Source organism: Grampus griseus (genome assembly GCF_964374135.1).
Source record: "Grampus griseus genome assembly, chromosome: 9".
NCBI lineage: Eukaryota > Metazoa > Chordata > Mammalia > Artiodactyla > Delphinidae > Grampus > Grampus griseus.
The window spans coordinates 6,361,477-6,385,760 of record NC_139003.1 but is presented as its reverse complement, the minus strand read 5'-3'; the positions used below and the strand labels follow the sequence as shown (position 1 = coordinate 6,385,760).

The 24,284-nt window shown below is 51.5% G+C and overlaps 2 protein-coding genes across 6 annotated transcripts; one reads left to right on the top strand and one right to left on the bottom strand.

Annotated features, from left to right (window-relative positions):
• Positions 1 to 263: 263 nt before the first annotated feature.
• Positions 264 to 8,420, bottom strand: TMEM176B (transmembrane protein 176B). 5 transcript variants are annotated; one of them, XM_082662452.1, is made up of 8 exons: positions 8,368 to 8,420; positions 7,582 to 7,621; positions 4,810 to 5,009; positions 2,905 to 3,015; positions 2,477 to 2,533; positions 2,010 to 2,237; positions 948 to 1,067; positions 264 to 547 (listed from the first exon to the last, which is right to left on the bottom strand). In XM_082662452.1, exons 3-8 carry the CDS (start codon positions 4,999 to 5,001, stop codon positions 458 to 460), a joined length of 798 nt encoding a protein of 265 aa, XP_082518578.1. In that variant the 5' UTR covers positions 5,002 to 5,009; positions 7,582 to 7,621; positions 8,368 to 8,420; the 3' UTR covers positions 264 to 457. The 5 variants fall into 5 exon arrangements, with proteins under 5 accessions (XP_082518578.1, XP_082518580.1, XP_082518577.1 ...); XM_082662454.1 differs by having other exon boundaries at positions 7,582 to 7,697; positions 8,368 to 8,412; XM_082662451.1 differs by having other exon boundaries at positions 7,582 to 7,647; positions 8,368 to 8,400.
• A 578-nt stretch (positions 8,421 to 8,998) lies between these two features.
• TMEM176A (transmembrane protein 176A) lies at positions 8,999 to 13,566 on the top strand. Its single transcript, XM_082662402.1, has 7 exons — positions 8,999 to 9,126; positions 9,714 to 9,921; positions 10,401 to 10,511; positions 11,642 to 11,698; positions 11,862 to 12,074; positions 12,622 to 12,732; positions 13,318 to 13,566. The coding sequence occupies exons 2-7, from the start codon at positions 9,736 to 9,738 to the stop codon at positions 13,357 to 13,359; spliced, it is 720 nt and encodes a 239-aa protein (XP_082518528.1). The 5' UTR covers positions 8,999 to 9,126; positions 9,714 to 9,735; the 3' UTR covers positions 13,360 to 13,566.
• Positions 13,567 to 24,284: the final 10,718 nt, after the last annotated feature.

The window sequence follows — 24,284 nt, the reverse complement described above, 5'->3', positions numbered from 1 at the left end:
GTTATAGATGCTTCAAGAAAACCTTAGCAGGTAAAAAGATTCTAAGTATGTAAGAGTTATTTGCACTTTACACTGAACAGAAGGAAACCATGAAAAGGAGTTTTTGCACTTGGGATATAGAGCAGAATGTAAATTAAGTCTTATTGGGACCTTGTTTCCATATGTTCCATAACTCTCATTTAATTCCACGTGTACCAACGCACCGTGCGTATCAACAAAGGGAGACTACATCCTTTCTGCACAAAATAATTTTTTGTGGTTGTTTCTGTTTAATCAGCATTGGGAAAAATGTGACAATATCTGTTCACTGAACTGAGGACCCTGGAGTGGGAATAGCGGGTGAGGGTGTTGGCGAGAGGAGGGGCAGCCTAAGGAAGCGAGTGTGAGGGACGGGGCAGTGAGGGGCCCTGGGCTACTCTGGGGGGACATGCAGGGTCCAGGCAGGGTCTTTGGCTGCTCACAGGACAACAGCTGTGCTCTTCTTCTTGTGGGGAGAGGGAGGCACTGAATTCTCCCCCCACAGCTTCTTCTCTGACTCTTCTTCATCCTGAAAAAAAAAAAAAACAGGAGGAAAATCAATTCTTGTGAGGAAAAGTTTGGAGTAGAGTTAGCTCCATAGAACTGGAAATCAGACAAATGAAAGAAGGAGGAAAGAAAAAGGTGATGGAGGAAGGGGAGCTAGACAAGACCTAGGACGTGGGAAAGAGGGGAACGTGGGGAAATGAGAGCAAAGAAGGGTGCAGAGGCAGAAGGCGGAATTCAACCCAGGACACAGTGATGGGGTCATGCTCCCCAGACAGTGAAGGGCAGAGCAAAGCACGGGAAGAGGGCTGAGTGAGGGGGGGCGTGACCCCTGCTCAGCAGTGTTCCTGCCCCGTTGTCCTTCCCATCCCTAGAGCTCCACCAACCAGATCTGCTCCTTCCCTAGTGCCTCCCTAACAGCTCACCAGGGCCCGGGAGCTCTGGCCACAGAAGCGTCGGAGACCCATGCCCAGGGAAGCCAAGGATACAATGACCTGCAGGACACAGACGGCCAGGAGCAGACCACGGATTCCTAGGAACAAATCCTGAAGATAAAAGAAGAAAACAGTTACAGTCAGGGGTCTGCTCCTCTGCTTCTGCTGTTACTATCCTCTTGCTACCCCAGGAGGGATCAGACCCTGGCCAACTAACTACTTCCCACCAAAGCAGATTGCATCTTCCAACTATGGGGGCAGCCACTGACTCCACCCCATCTGCTTGCCTGCAATGTGACCTTACCTCCCCCCTGTGAAGAGGTGGGATCCACTGTTCCACCCCCTAGAATCTGGAAGGGCCTGGTAGTGCTTTGATCAACAAAATACAGTAGAAGTGACACTAGGTCAAGTATGGGGTGGCCCTTATTTGGCCTGGCAGCTCCCATTTCCTACCTCTTGAAATGCTCACAGTGGGATGCTCCCTGTTGGAACCTGGTTGCTGGGCTACGAGAAGCCCAAGCCACATGGAGAAGCCGTTGTAGGCTCCCTGGCTGATAGCCCCAGCTGAGCTCCCTGCTGTGTGAGTGTGTCATCTTAGTGGTCCAGCCCAGTCAAGCTCTTAGATGACTTCACCCTCAACTGACACCTGACTGCAGCTGCATGAGAAAATGCAAGTGAGGACTGCCCATGTGAGCGTAGTCAACCCACAGAATGGCAGAAGTAATAGTAAATTGCAGTGTTAAGCCAGTACATTTTGGGGTGGTATGTTATGCAGCAATAGACAACTGATAACAGCCACACACCAGGAAAGACGGAAGGGTGGTTCATGAAATGCTCGCTTCAATGTCTCCTCTTTGTCCTCATCCCCTTTGATTCAGGGAATTTTCATGCCATGAGGATCTGAACAATGGCTTCAGATTAAGTTAAAACCTCCTGAACCAAAGACCTCGGATGAGGTCGAAGCTCAGAGAGCCTACATCTCTGCCCTCAGGTGCCCCAATTCCCCAATGCACAGCTGTGACGCGTCCTGGAAGACTGACTCTCCTTTCTCACCGTCAGCATTTGCATGTAGCTTCTGCAGCGCTCCTCCCTCCACGATGAATAGGAATCGCTTCGTCTAGTCTCTTCGTACCCAAAGGTGGAGGTGTCAGGGATTAAGGAATCACACACGGAGCTGATGTCATAGAAGACAAGTTCCCAGGTTAAACTATTCACACAGAAGACAATGGCGGCCACGGCCGTGGCAATGACAGCCAGGGTGAGCAGACTTGATATGAAGCCCTAGGAGAGAGAGGTTCAGGCTGCAGACTCCCGCTATGGGTAGCAGAGCCGTGGGGTCCCGGCCTGAAACCGGTCTCCTCTTCCCCAGCTTCCTGGCTGAGGAAACCCTCCCTACCCCTCCAGGAAAGACCTTAGGATATTTGAAACCAAAGGGGAGAAGACAGAAAAATAGGGCAGGAAAACAGAGACATAGGAGGGGGAAGAGGACAAGGTGCGGCACAGAGGATGCCCAGACTCACTGAAAGTTTGCCGCAGTGTTTCTCATGGACAATGGCCCCAACTCCTGCTGCAATGGCCTAGGAAGAGAAGACACCAGAAAAGTCCTCCAGTTGGCTGTCCTGAAATGATCTCCCATCAAACTTCTCCCAACAGGCCCCAGAACAGCCAATTTGAAGCAGGATCCAAGGAACAGGCAAAGAAACCTAGCAGATGGACAGGACTCCACCTACAACTGCCCCGCTATTCCCAGCCTTGCCTTAAAGAGAAAAACAGAGGGTGGAAGGTTTTTGCCCACCCCCTAAGGCAGCCTCCTCATAACAGAGAGCATCTGGACTCTGGGTCTGTGGCCTCTTCCCCAAATCCCTGACCCAGGTCCAAAAGGAACTTTCTTTCTCCTTGTCCATAAACACTTGCCTCCCTCAGAGCTCACAACCCCTTTCTTACTCACCACAAACCCTGCCCAAAAGGCACAGCCTGAGGCACGCAGCTGAATCCAGGGCCCCAAGCAGAGAAGCCCTCCAAGAGCACAGCTCATAGCCCCCAGCAATATCTGGGTCACCTGCAAGAGATGCGGAAAGCCACACCCCTTCCCGTGAGTCACCTGCTCCAGGAGCAGCCCCCCAGCTCCCACCTAGGTGGCTTTCCTCTCCTCTTCCTCTGCCCTGACTTCTCCGCAGCTCCGATTCTGGAAATTCTGTTCCCTTAATGTCCGTGAAGCAGCCCGTCCTGGTTCTCCCTCATCTCTCTGACTTGCCAGCCTTTTATCCTTCATTCTTTTCTAAATCCCATTTTCCCTGAATACCACAATTTGTCATCCCACCTGATGATTCCTCCTTTTTTTCCTCCTCATTTTCCCTTGGGAAGCCCGTCATCCATGATGGGCCATGATGGCCTCCTTCAGGAAAGGAGAGTGGTCAGCTGACAGCCTACAGTGGTCAGCGCCTTCAAGGTCCCTTCATCTTTCAAACTGAGGGTACAGTCTTTCGGGGTGGCTAACCAGCCAATGATTAAGCAAGGCAGTGGTTCAAGGGCCATTTTCAGCTAACACGGAACTCCTGTGATGGGCAGTCTTTGCTCCCGAGCTCCCCACTGGGCGGGCCCAGACCTCGTCAGCCCTGCCTCATGATCTGATGTCTCCCCCTGCCCAGCCCTGCTCCTGCCCTTTTCATTGCATGGATGTTACACCCCAATAAACCTTTCGCACACCCAACTCCCACTCAGCGTCTGCTTCCTGGAGGATCCAACTATCACAGCCTCTTGGACGTCACCACCTACACGTCCTGCCAGCTTCTCAGATTCATTGCGTCCAAATTCCAGACCCTACGCACACGCTCAGTGTCTGCCTCGCTGACTTCCAGGGCTCCAATTTTCCGGTCTCCTTCACTCCAAACCTCAGCATCTTCCCGGACTCCTCTCCTCCCTTGTACTCCACATCCACTCACTCCCAAGTCATGGCAACCCCATCCTCAAAGGATTTGGACTCCTCTCTTTCCTCCTCATTTCTGCTGCGACGTTGCAGGTGCAGACTCGCCATGCTTCTTACCTGGACACCTCCTGGCTGTGAGGCTGCCTGAAGTTCAGGCACCTGCTCAGAATCCCTCCACAGTCTTCCCACTATCGAAGCTGATTCAGGACAGCAGACTCCTCACCTTGTCACTCAAGGCTCTCAGCAATATGGCCCTGGTCTGTATTTCCAGTCTAATCAGCCATGAGTCCCATTCTCTGTACCCTGACAGAACTTGTCCTATGCTTTCTGGCCTCTTTGCCCTCGTTCTTGCCATTCTTTTAACTCGAAATTCCTTTTCTTCCATCTTCCACCTCTACCTGTCTAAACACGCTGCTTCTCCATTCAAGGTCTGGCTCAGATGCTTACCCCTGCAGGACGCCATCCTGCCTCCCAAGGATGTCACCTGAGCTACCTTTAATTTTAGGCATTAGTGTAGTTGCCTGATCCCTTCTGATGGACGCTGGGCACCTTCAGGTTATTACCTAGATATTCTCTCTGAAGTTTTTCCCCCAAAGTGCCCATCATATTGCTTTGCATCACAGGCCCTCTGTCCACGTGGGTTCAATCAACCTGAATGAACAGCCTCCAGGGACCCTTCCGCCCACCCACCCCCCCCAGCTCCGGCTGGGACTGCTCACGTTGCACCAAAGAAGGGATCCACTATTCCTTTCCATCTAAATCTCTGTGGCGAAACTTCCCAAACGTTCTTTTCCCAAACAAGATGGGATACGAATAGTGAGTTTTCATGGGGATTCGACCCACTTTCCTTTTCCGCATCGTACTGAAGAAGGAGCGTTACCCTCCTCTGTGTCACCTTGCTAATCCACCTCTCCATCCCGCCCTTACCCCTACTGCCAGCTGTCCGTAGCTTATGCTGGCCTTGGCAGGATGGTGGGACAGGCGCTCCATCAGGGAGCTCCCAGCTTTTAGCAGTTGTGCCAAAGCAGATTCCTGATGGATGTGGATGTCGATGTGAGTGGGCTGGGACAGCGGAGAGACCACATCGACTCCATTCACAGCCAGCATGTTTTGGGTCATCCTGCCTGCTGGGGAGATGCACAGAAGTGAGGTTTGAGATCTAAGTAAGGGAAAAAGGAATACACTGCATGAGTGCAGGGAGAGAAAACAGTCTTTGAGTCAAGCCAAGTCACGGCATGTGGGATCTTAGTTCCCCAACCAGGAATCAAACCCACGGCCCCTGCCTTGGAAGCACAGAGTCTTAACCACTGGACCACCAGGGAAGTCGCTGTCACAGTGACCTTAATCTGGGATGCAAATCTGAATCAGCTCTAGAGTTTTCACCATATAGACTCTTGGACCTCTTCCCAAAATGGTCAGATACAGTTTGTCTGGGTCTTGGGACTGACAAAGAAAGGAATCTGAATTATTTCAGCAACATAGTGTACATATGTATACGTAACACTTTCATATGGTTAAAAAAAAAACAAAAGATAAAAAAGGGTATACTGCTAAAACCCACTCTCCTCTCTTTCTCTCCTAGCCAGCTAGTTGTCTTCCAGGTGGAAAAATAGTATCATTTTCTAATATATCCTACAATGACTTTTTTACATATAAAAACATGTAAAAATATTCTTTCTCTCCCTCTTTTCCCACAAATGGCAGGATAGCACACACAGTTTCTGCACAATGATTTCTTCACAGAACCATCTTTTAAAAATAATCCTACATCGGGCTTCCCTGGTGGCACAGTGGTTGAGAGTCCGCCTGCCGATGCAGGGGACACGGGTTCGTGCCCCGGTCCGGGAAGATCCCACATGCCGTGGAGCGGCTGGGCCCGTGAGCCATGGCCGCTGAGCCTGCACGTCCAGAGCCTGTGCTCCGCAACGGGAGAGGCCGCAGCGGTGAGAGGCCCGTGTACCGCAAAAAAATAATAGTAATAATAATCCTACATCAGTCCATAAAATGCGTCCTCACTCGTTTTTATGGCTGCATAGTATTCCATTGTACGAATGCATCATAATTGTTTTAAGCAGTCCCCTATTTATAGACCTTTATTTTTTTTCTTACAAGCAATGTGGAATCAGCAGGTCAATGGGAATGTGTATTTGTAATTTTAAAAGGTATTTCCCTCCATGGAGCTAATTCCATGCAATTCTCGTGCAAGGGCAATTCCAAGAGTGTGCACTGCTCCTCCCCGAGACCAGCAGCAGGTGTCAGCAAACTTGCTAATCTTTTCAAACGTCTCTTGGAAAAATGACATTCCGTTGTAGATTTTAATCCTTTTTAGTCAATAAAATGCCCCCTTTTAATTGTGTATCTCAGTGACTTTTAACAAATGTGTACATATGTGCAACCGTAACTACCGTGAAGACACAGAACATTTCTATGTTGCAAAAAGTCCCCTAAGGTCCCTTCCCCGGGAACCCCTCCAACCCTTGGCCCCAAGCAACCACCAGTCTGCTTTCTGTGACTACTCCAGTATCAGTTCTCTTATTATGAGTGAGGCTGGTCATCTTTCATACGTTTAAGAGCCTTTTTCCTCTTCTTTTGCGAGCTTTCCTTTCATATCCTATGAACTCCTCGCGTTACTGTTTTGTTTTGGTCTTTATAGGAGTTCTTCGTGTATTTGAAAAATTACCATCGGCGACGCGAGTTACAGATAGTGCTTTCAATTTGTGATTTAGTTTTGACTTCATTTGTATTTTTATATAATCAAAGGTTTCAGTCATTTTTTATGATTTCTGGGTTTTATATTGTACTTAAAAGGGACTTTCCCATGTCAAGATTATAAAATAATAATTCATCCATGTTTTCTTCTAAGTGCTTTTATGTTTTCAGTTTTCACATTTAAATGTTGAGCCGTCTGGAATTTACCTTGTAAGTTGGAAAAAATGGGTCCAAGTTGGTTTTGGTTTGTCCTCTTCAGATGGTTAACTTCTAAAGAGTATATTCTGTTTACGGAATATATCATCTTTCTTCCACTGATTTAAAATGCTCCCCTGAGCAAAAATAAAATTCCCGTAGGAATCCAAGCCTATTTTAGTCTTTATATTCTGCCCATTGGTGGATCTGATGAGTCATGCAACATTACTGTAATTTTAATAATGAGTACAGAGTTTAATATTTAGTTGAGCTCTTTCATGACCTGCCCCCCCACGTTACTTTTTTCTTTCATGGCCACTTTTTTTGTTGTTGTTGTTTTTGTTTTGTTTTGGTTTGTTCGTTTGTTTTGGTTTTTGCAGTACGCGGGCCTCTCACTGTTGTGGCCTCTCCCGTTGCGGAGCACAGGCTCCGGACGCGCAGGCTCAGCGGCCATGGCTCACGGGCCCAGCCGCTCCACGGCATGTGGGATCTTCCTGGACCGGGGCGCGAACCCGTGTCCCCTGCATCGGCAGGCGGACTCTCAACCACTGCGCCACCAGGGAAGCCCCTCATGGCCACTTTTGCTAGATTACTTCTCCTTAGGCACTTTAGAATCAACTTGCCTAGCTCCAAAGGAAATCCTCTCCAGGTAATTCTCATGGACATCCTACTTATCACTGTTTAAATCATAACATTATTAATAACAATTCTAAAGACACCAGCAAGAGCAATAAGTTTAAGGCCTTCCCGTTTGTATCGTATGAACTTTACAGAGCAGTTTCACTCCTCACCTACCTGGCCTCCGTGCAGTATAAAGGACGGGTGTTTGACGATTCTGCAGACGTGCAAGGAGGTTCAGACCTGTTCGCAGACACACAAGGAAGCCCAGCCGGGATTCTGGCCAGATCTTCCTTGGGACCCAGCAATCAGCACCGTATTTCAGAGTCCAGAATGTGCCTTGGGCTCCGGCTCCCTCTGAGCCCTCCGGATACCACTGCTTCCCCCTCTCGCCTCACCCCCAGCTCCAATCCCCAGCTCAACCTAGATCCTGCTCTTCCTCTGAGCCAGGCCAGCCCCATGCAGATCCCCTTTCACGCCACCCTAACCCCAGGGTGTGGGGCTCTTCCCTGCTGCCTTGGACACTCTTCTCTGCCCAGCTCCTCCCTGTGCCCCTGAAGCTGGGGAGAGAGGGCCAGGATCCCAGCTACACCCTGGGCCCTCCGCCTTCTGCCTTGGCTATTGAAGGACCTCTCACCAGGAAACCACCCGAGCCTCAGTCACCCCACCCTCAGAATAAAGATACGAGGCACTGGGGAGGGAGAGTCCAGCCGACGCGGCCAGGCACGGGCCCCCCGACCTCCCTAGCCATTTTCCTAGTGTCACGTCCTCTATCTAGTGTATCCCTCCCTCCCAAGGAGGTCCTACAGGGACCAGGAATAGGGGGAGAATGGCATCCTGTGAGACAGGATGGGGGTTTTGGGGACTGGTCTTGGAGACTCCTCGAGAGAAAGAGAGAGGGTCCTGCACTGAGAGTCTCCTGGGACGGGTCACCTGGACTGCTCACCTGAGGGCCCTGCTCACCTGCTGTCCTCTGGGAACCAGCGGCCGAGTGGAGCAGAGCTGCCCAGAGCTGAGGCACCCGGCAGTGGGTGGGAGAGAGCAGAAGGAAGGGGTGGAGTGATGAGGGTTTGACCTTCAGCGTCTTGACTTCCCAGAAAAGAGCTGGCCCAAAGGGGCCCCTCTGGGGGCGGGGGGTTGGTCTTGAGTAGATAATCAGGCTGGCGGGAGAAGGCAGAGCGCACAGACACGCACACGCTGGCGTGTTCATCCCTACGCAGTACACACGCTGCGGTGCACACAGCACAGGCAAGTCCTTGTTCAGAAAACCCCTGCCCTGGTGGGGATGGGGGATTTTCCAGGGCTGGTCAGCTCTGCAGTCTCCTCTGTGCTCTCCAGAGCGTCGGAGCCAAGTGATCTCCCCTGGCAGCTAGAAAACCCTGGAGGGGCCCTTTGCTCCAGCTGTGTGCTGAGAAGTTGCCTCATCCTTCCCTTTCTGGAGCTCCACCAAACCCCTCTCCTTTCTGCCTGGTTCTCAGCCCCCACTCAGCCGTCCCCAGCCCTCCTATCACCCTCGACCGTGACTGCCGGTCCCTGAGGAGAGCAGGTGAGGCAGACCCTCAGCCCAGGCGGCCTTTTCCCAGAGACCCTTCTCACAGGGCCCCTCCCCAGAGGAGTCCACATCCTGCCCCCTCAAAGACCCCCCAGAACTTGCTGGGGAGGGAAGGACCGACCACCGTGTAGAGGACATGCATCCAGGAAGGCGGCAGGAGTGGAGGCCAGGTACAGCCTCGTCCCCGTTTGAAGTCAAGTCATTCTGGCCTTGGGCCTCCATCTGCACCCACAGCTTCATGCAGAGGGTTGGGGGGCGCAGTTTGAACAGGCAGCGTGGGGCTGAGTAGCCATTGATGGAAAGGGAGATATGTAGGGGCGGGGGGTGGGTCCCCGGGCTCAGCTGGGAAGCAGATACCTCAACAGTAGTTCAACAGGCAGCCAGGACTCTCTTCTGTCCGGCAGCCTGAGGGCTCTGGAGGGGGAGAGGCAGGGGGGAAAGCCAGGGTGAGGGCCGTGATCACACAAGCGGGCTGGGAGCAGAAAGGAGAGAGGTGAGGGCTCCAGGGCACTGCTTGGTCCAGACCCTGAGGCCGTGGGTGGAGGATGGGGAGACACAGCAGGTCTAGGGTGAAGAGGGCAGCTCCAGTGGGCTGGGCGGTGGCCACAGCCTCAGCAGACGCAGGGATCCCTCACATGACACCCCTCAAGGCAGGTCCCAGATGCTGCACTGTGACCGGGGGCCTCGCCAGCTCCCATGGAATCTGTGCAAACCTCCTGCCAACTCTTCCCCCTGACGCCCCCTTCCTCCCTCCCAGGCGGGTGTCCACCAGCTTGAAGATGGCAGATGGTGGGGACGTGGCCTCTGGGGCTCCCCAGCCCACCTGCATCAAGGTGGACATCCACCAGGAGTCGGCTCTGGCCAAGCTGCTGCTGAGTAGGTGTCCCCTGCTGCAGCCCCACGTGCCCTCGCCGCACGCCGCCTCCCGGGCCCTGGGCCACCGCCGGCTGCTGGTGGCCTCCTGGGTGAGTAGGGCGAGGACGGGCGCCCAGGCTCCCCAGACTGGGAAGGGTAAGCCCCCTCCTCTGGCTGCACGCTCTCCCAGCCAGCCTCTCTCTGAGTGGGATGCTTATGCTCTTCCTAGAGATCAAGTTCCGGCCTTTCCTTCACTTACTGGCCTCTCAGTGAAAGCTGTAGGTAGGGTGGGCTGTGGGCTGAAGGGTGCAGAGGAGCCCCTGACCATTTAAAGTCCCAGCTGGTGGAACCCGGAGTTCATCCTCTCACGGCCCAGCGTGGGCTAGCTCTCCCCTCCCCTCGCCTTCTCTCCCCTCCTGTCCTCTCCCTTCTCGTGCCCCCTCTCTTCCTCTCTTCTCTCTCTCTTCCCCTTTCATAGGGTTCTAACCTTTAGTCCATGGAGTGGAAAGTCCTCAAAACTCCCCTGAGGCTTAGACGCAGACTGGGCCTGGGACCCGGGCTCCGGGTTCTTGGGTTTTTCATCTTTCAGGCGGTGCAGATCGTGCTGGGGGTGTTCAGTGGGGTCCTGGGGGGATTCCTCTTCATCTCCTACTACACCACGCTGCTTGGATCGGGAGCCCCCATCTGGACAGGGGCTGTGGTGAGTGGGGCGGGAGGACCGTGGGCAGAGGGACCCCCTATCAGAGGTGAGAGACCACCACCATCGACCCCATCAGAATGTAGACTGTTTGCAGCTGAAAAGACTCCCAGATCTCTAGGCTGACACCAGGCTTCTACAGACGGGAAACCAGCTGAGCTAAGGGCTGGGAGAGCCACGGTCACTGGTCAGCTCTCCCGGGTCCCTGCACCGGGCTTCTCCCACCTCTTCTCCCACCTTCAGCAGCAGATCAGCTAAGGATCTAGGACAGGACTCATCTCCAGGCACTTGCACTGAGATGGAGGGAGGCGGAACGTGCTGGAGCGTGTGTACAAGGGAGATGTACCCCCCCCCCCGGTGGTTTCCCATTGCCCTCTGCAGGCCCTGCACACAGGGGAAGTCCAGGGGGGCTCACCGGACAACGGCAGCTATGTCAGCAGATGGACGTGTGCCATCTGCGGCAGGAGATGGGTGGGTGGATCATAGCAGGAAGGAGGCGCCCTCTGTCCTGCCCACCCTCACAGAACAAGAGCAAAACACACATATCGATTAAGAGAGGAGCCCAAAGTAATGATCGTCATCCACCCCACGGCCGAAAACACTGAGATTAGCTACAGAACTGCCAGACAGGATTCAGATCCATCTTTCCCTTGGCATCAGCCAGACTTCCTGTCCTGGAAGACCCGCTGGGTGGGAGGCTGAGCGCTGTTGGAACGAGCGCCTGCCCTCACCCCGAGGCAGCGGACGCTAATCCTGTACTGAGAGCTCCTCCAACACCCCGGACCTTCCACCCCACCGCCCTGGAGCTTTCATAAAGCACCTGGTGTTGCTTAAAAAGAGAGGGTTTTGGAGAAGGGAAGGGGGGCTTACACCCGGCTTGACTATGAGCAGTTTTGATGTCCCTAAAATAGAGGGTCCTGCAGCCTCGGGCGTTTGATTCGGCCTTCAATACCCTCACCACTGAAGACAACAGAGCTCAGCTCAAAACCTCGGGTCCACGTGAGGTGCTGTGGGGAAAGGCCAGCAGGACGGTTGGTTTTGCCTGTGGGACTTGAGGAAGGAAAAAGAAGCAGGCTGCTGGGGGTGGGGCTCGGCTGCCCCGGGCTACCCCTGCTGCTTCAATCCCTCCCCAGGCTGTGCTGGCTGGAGCTGTCGCCTTCATTTATGAGAAACGAGGTGGCACCTACTGGGTGAGTTCGGGGAGGGGTTGACACCAGCCCCGGAAGCTGGAGGCCACCCCCAGCCTGCCACCCATCCCACGCCCCCTCCACTAGACTTCCCGCTCTTCGTCCCGGGCTGGGCTCCAGAGAGACTGAGTCTCCAAGGTCTGTCTCTGCACACTGCCCTCACCAGGCCCTGCTGAGGACCCTGCTCGCCCTGGCAGCTTTCTCCACGGCCACAGCCGCCATCATCATTGGGGCTAGAAGTTTCCATGAGTACCACCATTTTCTCTTTAATGGTATCTGTGATGTCTCCCCTTCCTGGAGGCCCACCGGGGCCCCCAGCTCTCCGAGTGCAGACGAGGGAAGGCTGCAGCTGTGCACCTCCTATGTGAACACGCTGAAGGTAGCCGGGCCGGGGAAGGCAGCAGGCGGTGGGCAGGGAGGGTCAGACAGTGGAGGAGAGTGAGGCCGTCCACCAAGAAGGGCGTGACCTGTTCTGCCCTGAGCATGTCTCCCGTCACCACAGCGTGGCAGCGAACGAAACAGAAGCGGTTCCTATGGTTGTGGGAGGTACAGATCTGTGGGAAATACAAACACTGAACTCATAATAAAGGAGCTAATACTGCAAATACGTGAAGAGCTGCGAAGGTGTTAAATGCATGTTCAAGTCTTGGGCTTGTCAGGGAACCAGACCACAGCCCAAGCCCATCGCTGCTCAGATGAGGACGCTGAGACCCGGTGACAGGGGTTACTGGCCGCTCTCTGCATGCTACACCCACTGACCCCCACCCCGGGCTCCTTCTTCAGCCTCCCCCCCACCCCGGAAGCTACTGACTTGGGGATGGGATGAATGGGGTGGAGAGTGACCCTGTGCCATGATCAGCGTGAAGACAGACCACAAATGGCAACAGTCTCTCTGGGTGCCTATAGCTTCGGTCCTCTGTCCCCAGGCCCTGTTCATAAGCATCAATGCCATGCTGTTGGGGGTCTGGGCTCTGCTGCTTCTAGCGTCTCTGGTCCCCCTGTGTCTGTGCTGCTGGAGAAAATACCGATCTAAGGAGGTGAGTGCCTAAAGCTTGTGTCTGTGTGTTTGGGGCAGCAGTGCTGTCCAGGGGAGACAGGAATGGAGAGCGGATGGTTTGGGGAGGAGAAAAGTGTCATTACAGTGAGTGTCAAGGGGCATCATTCCTGTCTTTCCACCCCAGTAGTGGCCCAGCCCAGAGACCCCCTGTCCCTGACCAAGTAACACCCAGTCCAAAGACCCTAGTGAGGGACTTCCCTGGCAATCCAGCGGTTAAGACTTCACCTTCCAATGCAGGGGGTGCTGCTGGTTCAATCCCTGGTCAGGGAGCTAAGATCCCACATGGCTCGCGGCCAAAACACTAAAACATAAAACAGAAGCAATATTGTAACAAATTCAATAAAGACTTTAAAAAAATTGGTCCACATCAAAAAAATAAAATCTGAAAAAGAGACCCTAGGAAGCTAGGGAAGTCCATGTACATGGTGGGACCTTGGGGCTCTTTGCATCAGGTACCATGAGGCTGACGGTGGATCTGATTGGCTCCAGAACTAAGCTGCCCTGGTACAGAGGATTTACACTTTCTCTCCCCCATGGGCTGTCCCACCCCCTCCTTTTCCCTTAGAAAAGAGACCCTCCCTTGGAAGAAACTGCTGGGAGTGAGTGAAATTAGCCCTGCTTCTCCAGAGGACTCATGTCTCGAGCTCCACCTGGACTGGGTGTCCCAGCATCTGCCTTGTGGAAGAAGAACCAGGCCGGGAAGAGAGGCTCTCCTCTGACCCCAGTTATCCTTCCCCCATGGCCACAGCCACTGCCCTGCACCACCAACCATCAGAGCTGCTCTGGTCCATTTCCTGCTCACCTTCACCATCCTGCCTGCTTCATGTCCCTTCTTGAGCAATGATGATAATAAACTCTCGTGCTGTTGCTCCCAGTTTCTTGCTTAGGGTATTTCTCTTGGCTGGAGGGAGGCAGAGGAGAATGAGGCAACAGCAAACCTACAAAGCTCGTTCCACTCCCAACAGCCAGTCTGGGTCTAGAGTTGCCGGCCTTGAAAACAGACTCTCTTTGAGGCTGGTCCTGGGACTGTAGGCCCAAATGCCTGGGAATGAAGGATGAAAGGAAGAGAGACTCTGATCCCCACTCCCTGGTATGAATTTTGTCATACCAGGATTGCTAACCAAGGTGGAGGGCAGCGTATCATCATCTAAACCCAAAAAACGAGGAAGGGGAGCAATTACTGTGTTTCAGCCAGAGACAGAGAAACCTGATGGAGATGGTGCTTGATTTGAGCTCTCACCTTCCCAGAGAAACACAGCCAGCCTGAGATGATTCTGCAGCGAGGCATCCTGAGGAATAAATACCCAAACTACCCATTTCTACCTCTTGCTAGTTTTCCCTATTCGCCAAACCTAACAGGAAGTCATGGGACATTGGGCAATGATATGATCCGTATACGACACCCCTCTGGGGCACAGAGAAATATGGAAAGGACATCTGGAGAGGCAAACAAATGGTATCTGAAACAATTACTTTTGTTTGTGTGTGAAAAAATATGGTTGAAGACTTCCCAAATTTGCTGAAAGACACAAACAGACAGACTCAAGAAGCTCAATGAACCCTTAACAGAACCAGCTCAAAGAAGTACAAGCCTAGATATATCATAATCAAACTGCTAAAAACTAAAGACAAAGCCTTGAAAATAGCCAAACAAAAATGACCCATTACCTATAGAGAAGGGTAATCCAATGACTGTGGTTTCTCATCAGAAACTGTGATGGCCAGAGAAAGTGGCACCACGCTTTTTTAAATCATTAAATATAAGCACAATATTGTACAGCAACATTTTAGTGTGACTAAAAACAGAGCTGGCACAAGGGAGTCTGGGGGGTGATGGTCTGTTCTTTATCCTGATCATGGTACTGGTTACAAGAATCTATACATGTATTAAAACTCACAGACCTGTACACAGAAAAACAAAGGACAGTTTTACTATCATAATAACTCATAATGATACGGAGATAAATTTAGGATTATTTGTCCATCCCTATCTCAACACCTCCAAGTCATTTCCAGATGTGTACATTCATTTTCCCCCTCAAAATAAGAGCCTCTTTGATGCAAGCCTGTGATTGTAGCTGTACTTTATATATATATTTTTTGTTGTTGTTGCTGTTGTTGTTGTTTTGTTCTGTTTTGTTTTGTTTTGGTTGCGTTGGGTCTTTGTTGCTGTGCATGGATTTTCTCTAGTTGCGGTGAGCAGGGGCTACTCTTTGTTGTGGTGCGAGGGCTTCTCATTGCAGTGGCTTCTCTTGTTGCAGAGCACAGGCTCTAGGAGTGTGGGCTTCAGTAGTTGTGTCACAGGCTCAGTAGTTGTGGCGCACGGGCTTAGTTGCTCCGTGGCATGTGGGATCCTCCCAGACCAGGGCTCGAACCCATGTCCCCTGCATTGGCAGGCAGATTCTTAACCACTGCACCACCAGGGAAGCCCTGTATTTTCAAATAAACAAATTGCTTTTGAAAAAATTTTTTTAAACAAAAGGCAGGGCTGGCAAGATACCTGATTTCCTACAGAAGAGAAAACCGAAGATCCAGGACTCTCTGAAGCTGTTCGGAATGAGGGAGGGTAATCAACGGGGATGGAAGCTGAGGAAGAGCTCTGGGGGGGGGGGGGGACTTGGGAAGGGGTCAGTCCCAGAGACTCAAATCTGCCAGATGCAATAAACAAAGGAGGTTGCCACATTCTGACAGTAAAAGATCACTTCTGAGCAAAAGGGCAAACTGAGTTGACATTCATTTAACTGAATAAAGAATGGAAAGAATTTACATCTAGTCAAAGCCCTAAAATGACTGAATTTGGAAACAATGTAGAAGAGAAATTCATACCATCTTTAGCTTGAGAAAGAAAGTCATCCACCACGGTCTTTATCTCAGATTTATCCTGCAAATATTTCTTAGGACAATATGTTTTTTAAACTTAGTAATTAACAGGCTCCAAAACAGAATTAAAACAAGATTGAATTTAAATTCAAATGCCTGCTTCCCTATCTGAATTCCACCCCTCCCCCCACCCCCCCACCCCCGCACAAGCCAGCTTGATGTAATTAACTCCGCCACCTAGTGGCTACAAAAAGTGTTCTTCAGGAGAAACCAGAAAATTAATTTTTTTACACAATTCTTTGAAAATTGTCAATGTATTACTGAACAAATATCTACTAATGCCTCCCATGTGGCAGGCACTGTGGGTCCTGGGAAGGGAACTGTGAACAGTGCGACATCCTTGCCTAACCCAGGTGACCTTGAGGAGTGAGGGCCAAGGAGGCAGGACATCTTCCCCGTCCCCCAACAGGCATAAACCTGCCACCTGTTCTGCTTGAGGCAGTTGGTTAGAATCGTGCCATTACATGCCCTCGAATCCAGAATTAGAGGGCAGATGGGAGGTTTCCTACTGCTCCACCACCTCCAGTTTTCTCCCTGTCCCACCTCATCTGCTCCAGGGACCCACAGTTCAGGAACCAGATATCCCAGTTCTGAGCTGGAGTCAGCCCCTGTTACAGCCCACCCTGCCTGAGTGTCCATACAGGTGGTAGCTCGGTCCTGGCCCACTGGGACACAGGCCTGCCCATCCACTGGGAAGACCTTCCACCCTCACAAGAATGGTGGGGACACGGTCCACGGAAAATCTCTTCTTGGAAACTTGGGCTCCATGGTAGAAGGACCCCGGAAGTGGCCTCTCCCTCCCCTACCCGGCCAAGCCTGGGGTCCCAGAAGAACCTGCCTGCCCCACAGCGGAAGCAGTGTGACCCAGGGCCCAAAGAAGATGCCCTGAAGCACAGCTCCAAGCCTCCAGCACAATCTGGTCACCTTCAGCACAATAGACAAGAAGGATTTCTTAAACAGACACCAAAAGCTCCAGCCATAAGAAAAGACTGATACATTTAAATGCATTAAAATTAGAGACTTCTGGGCTTCCCTGGTGGCGCAATGGTTGAGAGTCCGCCTGTCAATGCAGGGGACACGGGTTCGTGCCCCGGTCTGGGAGGATCCCACATGCCGCGGGGCGGCTGGGCCCGTGAGCCATGGCTGCTGAGCCTGCGCGTCCGGAGCCTTTGCTCCGCAACGGGAGAGGCCACAGCAGTGAGAGGCCCGCATACCGCAAAAAAAATAAAAATAAAAAATAAGTGAGAGATATTTAAAGTTTACTCTTGAGTTTGCACAAGATATCCTCACTCCTGACCACTATGAGTGACAGAAACTATCCCAGCTTTCCGGTGGTTTCAGAAGAGAACCGTGGCTCTCCATGGAAAGGCCTCCGTGGCATAAGCTGAGAACAGCCAGGAGAGAGTGGATATCGGGTGTCTCTCGTGGCCCAGTGACTTTGCCGTGCCCGGCCCAGGAGTGGGTCTGGACTGCCTTGGTTGCCAGTATGACTTTTCTGGTTGAAAAAGATGAAACCGGAAGAAAGGAGGTGATGTTCTTACGGATGTGAACACTTTCCTTCCTCCGTGCTCAGAGTCACAGACCTAGACCTGGTCAGTGGACAAGAAACCAGGATTCCTAAGAATGCTGACGTTCTTCTTGCCCCTCCAGGTGTCCTCTCCACCCTGCTCGCCTGGCAGCCTGGCCTCCATGGGCCACATTTGGAGGCTCCCTTGTGCCATAGCGCGGGTTGGCTTCAGCCTATAGGTGGCCCTGGCAGGCGAAGGTGATCAAAGTATTTGGTCCCCTGGCTTCCTCTGTGCCAGACCCCAGTTTGGCATGGCAGCGTCCTACCAAGGGCCACAGCTCTTGTCAGGTGGCTCTGTCCTACAAGTCTCAGCTTGTTCTAGGAACATGCCAGATTAAAGGAACCAGAGAAGCTCATCAAGAGATTACCTGAGGGGGCTTCCCTGGTGGCGCAGTGGTTGAGAGTCCGCCTGCCGATGCAGGGGACACGGGTTCGTGCCCCGGTCCGGGAAGATCCCACATGCCGCGGAGCGGCTGGCCCCGTGAGCCATGGCCGCTGAGCCTGCGCGTCCGGAGCCTGTGCTCCGCGGCGGGAGAGGCCACAACAGTGAGAGGCCCATGTACCGCAAAAAAATAAAATAAAATAAATAAAAAAGAGATTACCTGAGACCAGATTAAAGGAGTGCAGGCACTGCACACACCCTAACCCTATCAACAACCCCATCCTTGAACCATTGTTATAAAACTCCTCACCAAATCCTCCTGGGTTGGGACACACAGTTTTGAGGGGCAGGAACCCTCTGTGTTCCCCTTTGCCTGGCAGAACAATAAAGCTATCGTTTTCTACTTCACCCAGAACTCTGTCTCCAAGATTCGATTCAGCCCCGGTGCACAGAGGCCAAGTTCTCGGCATCAATACCAGGAGGAGTGGAGAGCAGGCAATAGATGAAGGAGCTGCTTGGGCATAGAACTGGCTGGTATGCTGGAGGGGCTGGGAGGCCAAGAAGTCCAGGTCTGGCAGGACTGTCAGATGCCCAGCTGGAGGGTGCAAGGAAGGGGCATTCCCATGATAAGGGAGCTATAGGTCTGAAACTCCAAATAGTAGAAACTAAAGATAGGCGCTTAATAACCATTTTAAAGACATTGGTGGAATGGCATAAGCCATGAGTACAGATAAACTGCATGTGGGGAAGTAGACCAGTGAGCAATAATTATTTGCTGAACATTTCTTCAGCACTGGCTGCACGCCAGGCACTAAACCAAGTATTTTACGGTGATTGAATGCCTTTGCCTCATTTATTATAATCCTCACAGCAACCCTTGTGAGGCACTGACTAGTGTGATCCTCATTTTACAAACAGGAAACTAAGGCTCAGAGAAGTCAAGTAGCTTGCCGAAGGTCACACCGCTAGGAAATGTCATCACGGAGAGTTGAATCCAGAGAGTCTGACTCCTGATCCTGGGCTTTTTGTTAATCATTTCACTGAATGAGCTCCTCGGTTGCTCAATCTATACTAGAGTTTTATATTTTTTTCTTCATGTTGTTTACCCCCAAGGACTGGTAGGTCTGAAAGATAACACTAGAATTAACTGCTCTATGCCTGCAGACTCTGAGTTTTCCAATCTGTACGTGTTCCTGAAAGAGCCTGGGACTTTGCCCCCATACCCACGAGTGAGAAAGAAAACCGAGGGAAGTAATGCTTTGACTAATGCAGAATCGTCTCCTAACTCCATTCCAGATGATTTGCATTTCAAATCAAGTAACCAGCCGTTCGGAAAATTCAGTCTGGGGGTGTGACTTGCGCAGTGAGAGGTGAAAATGCAAAAACATGTCTGTTTTCCCCGTTTCAAACATTTTATTGGCTTCTCATGGTCTCCGAGATAAAGTCCACATTCCCTGCACGTCCGGCCCTTGCCTACCTCTCTGGCATTTTTACTGGCTGTACCAACTGCTCCCTCAGCAATACAGACAACATCGCTGGGCAGCTGCCCACTCCTAAACACCACCAAGGGAGCCTCTGCCTTTCCCCCTGGCATCTTACTAGGAAAATTTTCAAACACACAGAAAAGTTGGGGGGAAAATTTACATGTACCCATGACTCAGACTCTACGATTAATATTTTGCTATGTTTGCTTTGTCACATACCCGTCCACCTCTCCATTCCTTTTTGCATTTTGTCTTTTATGCATTTTAAGGGAAGTTGCAGACATCTGTACCCGTCCCCTTAAATACTTCAGCACACATATCATTAACTAGAGTTCCATATTTGTTTTCAGTTCTTTTTTCCCCGCTTTGAGGTAGAAGAGCCCAGACCTTGCTTCTTCGAGCAAGTGTCAGAGCCCCACAGCTGAGAAGCCTTTTCTACCCTGGGTGCTCACAGATCTCCCATGTCTCGGAGCCTACGAAAAACACCGGCTCGTCGGCTCCTACAGTTCTAGAGAAGCCTTGGATTGTGTGCAAAGCGAAGGCAGCCTGCTAACGGGCCTGACCGCCCACGCAGGGCAGAGGCCACTCTGCTCATGCGTGAAGTCGGCGCCATCCCTGGGGCGGGGGGGCGGGGACCAGCTCACTCCTGCCCCCGTGAGGAGCCTTGTCACGTGTGGCACCACCAAGCCGTCCTTCCGGTGCCCCACGCAGCCCCCGCTGGAGAGGGTCCCTTCCTCTTCCAGACGGGACCCAGAACTGTCAGAGGAAGCCTCCAGTGCGTGGAATCTGGGTTTATCCTGGACAGATTCCGATAGCTTACAATCAGAGATTAAGCACCTGTTTAGGTGCAAAAATCTTTACCAGAAAAAGCAAAAATTTCCAGCTTATGCCCTACCTTCTAGGTTAAGTTATAATGCCATTGAGGTGGCGAAAGATATCCTCTAGGTATAATATTTGTCTGAAGATTTTTTTTAGGTAGGTGTGAGCAAAGGTATCTGCTTACTAGCAGTAGGCCTTTTTCTCCCACACACCCATCCTGGCATAGACACAAAAGTTCCTTTCCTGAAAGAGACACGGAAGGGCTACCTACACAGATGAAGGGGGCTCAGCAGATGCCTCTTGTAAGGGAGGTGCTCACCTGCCCCTTACAGGACTGAATACCACCCTGTCGCAGGGAACAGGGATGGCTGCAAGTTTGGGGGCCAGAGAGACCCAGGTGCAAATCCCAGTCCTGCCACTGACCAGCAGCGCAGCCTCAGGGATGATGCCTGTTTGCAGGGCCACCTCTAGGGTTCCTCGAGGCCATGCACAGCGCCCCTGGCACAGTGGCACCTGGGCCTGCGTGAGTGGTGGGCGTGGTGGGGGGTGTTCACTCCTCAGTGAAACCCAGAACCTCCCACGTTAATGTGGAAGGGACCCTCCTCACTGAAGAGACAAGCTGGCTGGTGGCCTCAGTTTACCCCCTGAATGTCACCTCCTCTGGGTCCCCTGCCTGCACCTCCCTTTAACAAGCACGCCCAGCCTAACCCTCAAAATCTGTAAAACAAGATTCTACCGGGTCCTAGTGGGGAACAAATCAAAGGGATGACAAGGATGAGCCTGGCCCGGGGAGCTGGGTTGTGGCTCCCTCATAGCCAGGGCTGGCGAAGCCTGTCTCACTCTGTACCCTCAGGGCCCAACTCCAACCCCACCCTGAGAGCTTGATACTCTCTCTGTTAATCTGAGCTGGAATATTACTCAGCCATGAAAAGGAACAAACTAGTGCCATTTGCAGAGATGTGGATGGACCTAGACATTGTCGTACAGAGTGAAGTAAGTCAGAAAGAGAAAAACAAATACCGTATAATATTGCTTGTATGAGGAACCTAGAAAAATGGTAGAGATGAACTTACTTGCAAATTAGAGAAAGAGTCACAGATGTAGAGACCAAACTTATGGTTACCAAGGGGAGAAGCGGGGGAGGGTTGAATTGGGAGATTGGGATTGACACATATACACTACTATGTATGAAACAGATAACTAACGAGAACCTACTGTATAGCACAGAAGGTTCTCTACATTGCGTAGAGGGAACTCTACTCAGTGCTCTGGGGTGACCTAAATGGGAAGGAAATCTAAAAGAGAGCGGATATATGTATACGTATTACTGATTCAATTTGTTGTACAGCAAGAAACTAACACAACATTGTAGAGCGACTATACTGCAATAAAAAATTAATAATAAAAAAATAAAAAACCTGAGCTACAGGCCTGGGCCTCATTCATGCCTCCACTGATGTGGATAATGTATGATAATAGATGTTTTCCTTTTCTTGCTGTTTACTAAATCCTACAGCTTCCAGCAGGAAGGCGGAGAGGGAGCGGAGAAGACATGCCCGGCCGCAACTTCAGTGGCCGAGGAGCCTGTCAAGGGCTCCCGCAGGCTGCAGACTGGAATGTGGGTTTGTTCCTTTTCATGGCTGAGTAATATTCCAGCTCAGATTAACAGAGTATCAAGCTCTCAGGGTGGGGTTGGAGCTGGGCCCTGAGGGTACAGAGTGAGACAGGCTTCGCCAGCCCTGGCTCTGAGGGGGACACAACCCAGCTCCCTGGGCCAGGTTCATCCTCGTCATGCCTTTGATTTGGCCCCGGCGGCTTCCTGTGGCCACTGCCTTTCTTCTACAGCAAACATCAACCGGCTCAGAGCAGCTTCTTCAATCCTGCTCCCTTCGATCAGTCCCCAACCTGCCTCCAGACCCAGGGGCTGTAACATTGAAAGTGGGCATCTGCTTTGAGGGAAATAAGGCTTTGTCCAGCACTCCAGCAAACGGGGAGTTGTATGAGAACAATGGGGTTAGACAGCATCCTTAAGAGTAAGAAATAGGAGTCGGCAAGGGTTACGCCCAGAACCAGGCACCTGAGACTTTGGCCCCAATTGATGTTACATATTTGCTGCTGTCACCCGTCTTCCCAGAGCTTCTTTTCCTGATCCCTGACCTGGATCCCTCTGCCATTCAGCCTCGCCCCTTTATCTTATCAACCCTGGTCATCTACCTTCAGTGGGCTAGCCTGATTGCCCTCCGCCCTGTCCCCGTGACCTGCCCTTCCTTGGCCTTCTAAAGGCAGGTCTAAATCTTGTCCTTATGAAGCCAGCAGCAGGAACATGAATTGCAGAGTCCAGCATAAAGTGAAAATGTGGGACCCCTTTTGCAAAAGTTAAGAACTTCAAGACAGCAGTAGTAGAGCATTAAACTGCGGGCAGGGCCCTTCCTAGTGTGGAGCCTGGCAGACCCCACAGGTTGCACGTCCTCGAAGCCCGAGCTGACTCACACCATCCTCAGCTGTCCTTGCCCCAAGGGGCCCACCCCAGACCCCGGCCATGTGGCCATATTAATAGTAACCTGGTTGAGGGACTACATCAAAGGAAAATGTTTCTGCTCAGCAAAAGAAGTAATCAACCAAATGAAAAGGCAACTTACAGAATGGGAGAAAATATCTACAAATCATATATCTGAGAAGGGGTCAATATCCAAAATATATAAAGAACTCATACAGGCTTCCCTGGTGGCGCAGTGGTTAAGAATCCACCTGCCAATGCAAGGGACATGGGTTCGAGCCCTGGTCCGGGAAGATCCCACATGCTGCGGAGCAACTAAGCCCGTGAGCCACAACTACTGAGCCCGCGTCCCACAACTACTGAAGCCTGCGTGCTTACAGCCCATGCTCCTCAACAGGAGAAGCCACTGCGATGAGAAGCCCGTGCACCACAACGAAGAGTAGCCCCTGCTCGCCGCAACTAGAGAAAGCCCACGTGCAGCAACGAAGACCCAACGCAGCCAAAAATAAATAAATAAACTTTTAAAAAAAGAACTCATACAACTGAATAACAACAACAAAATTAACACTCGGACTGAAAAATGGGCAGAGAAACTGAATAGGCATTTTTTCCAAAGAAGACATAGAGGTGGCCAACAGGTGCATGAAAACGCGCTCAGCATCACTAATCATCAGGGAAATGCAAATCAAAGGCAAAATGAGGTATCACCTCACACCTCTTAGAATGGCGTCGTCAAAAAGACAAGTGGGGGCTTCCCTGGTGGCGCAGTGGTTGAGAGTCCGCCTGCCGACGCAGGGGACACGGGCTCGTGCCCCGGTCCGGGAAGATCCCGCATGCCGCGGAGCGGCTGGGCCCGTGAGCCATGGCCGCTGAGCCTGCGCGTCCGGAGCCTGTTGCTCCGCAACGGGAGAGGCCACAACACTGAGAGGCCCGCGTACCGCAAAAAAAAAACAAAAACAAACAAAAACAAAAAAACAGACAAGTGGTAAGAAGTGTTAGGGAGGGTGTGGAGAGAAGGGAACCCTCCTACACTGTGGGCGGGGATGTGAGTTGGTGCAGCCACTATGGAGAACAGTACGGAGTTTCCTCAAAAAATTAAAAATAGAACTCCCATATGACCCAGCAATCCCACTTCTGAGTATATTTTCAAAGGAAATGAAAACAGGATGTGCACTCCCAGGTTCACTGCAGCATTATTCACAATAGCCAAGGAATGGAAACAACCTAGGGGTCCACTGACAGATGAATGGATGCAGAAGATGCGGTGTATGTTTACACACTGGAATATTATTCAGCCATGAGAAAGGAGGAAATCCTGCCACTCGTGACAACAGGGGTGGACCTTGAGGGCATTATGTTGTGTGAAATAAGTCTGACAGAGAAAGACAGATACTATGTGATCCCACTTTTATGTAGAATCTTTAAAAAAAAGCCAAACGTGTAGAAATATAGAGTAGAATGGTGGCTATCAGGGGCTGGGGCATGAGGGAAATGAGGAGATGTTGGTCAAAGAATACAAACCTCCAGTTAGAAAATGAAAAAGTTCTGGGCATCTAGTGCACAGCATGGTGGTTACTGATACCGTGCTGTATACGTGAAGGTTGGTAAGAGAGCAGATCTTAAATGTTCTCACCAGGAAAGAGAAATGGTCATTATGTGACATGATGGGGGCATCAGCTGACACTACAGCTGGTCAGTTGTCATACTGCAATACGTAAGTGTATCAGATCAACACATTCTATGCCTTAAACTTACCCGCTGTTGTAGGTCAATTATATCTCAATAAAGCTAGAAGCGTAATCTAGTCGCAACTTCACCATGTCTTTTCCTTAGAATGCCACACAGCAATCCGTCAAGACTTTTCTAACCTCTGGGTTCTAACATCTCTTCTGTGCCCCTTGTG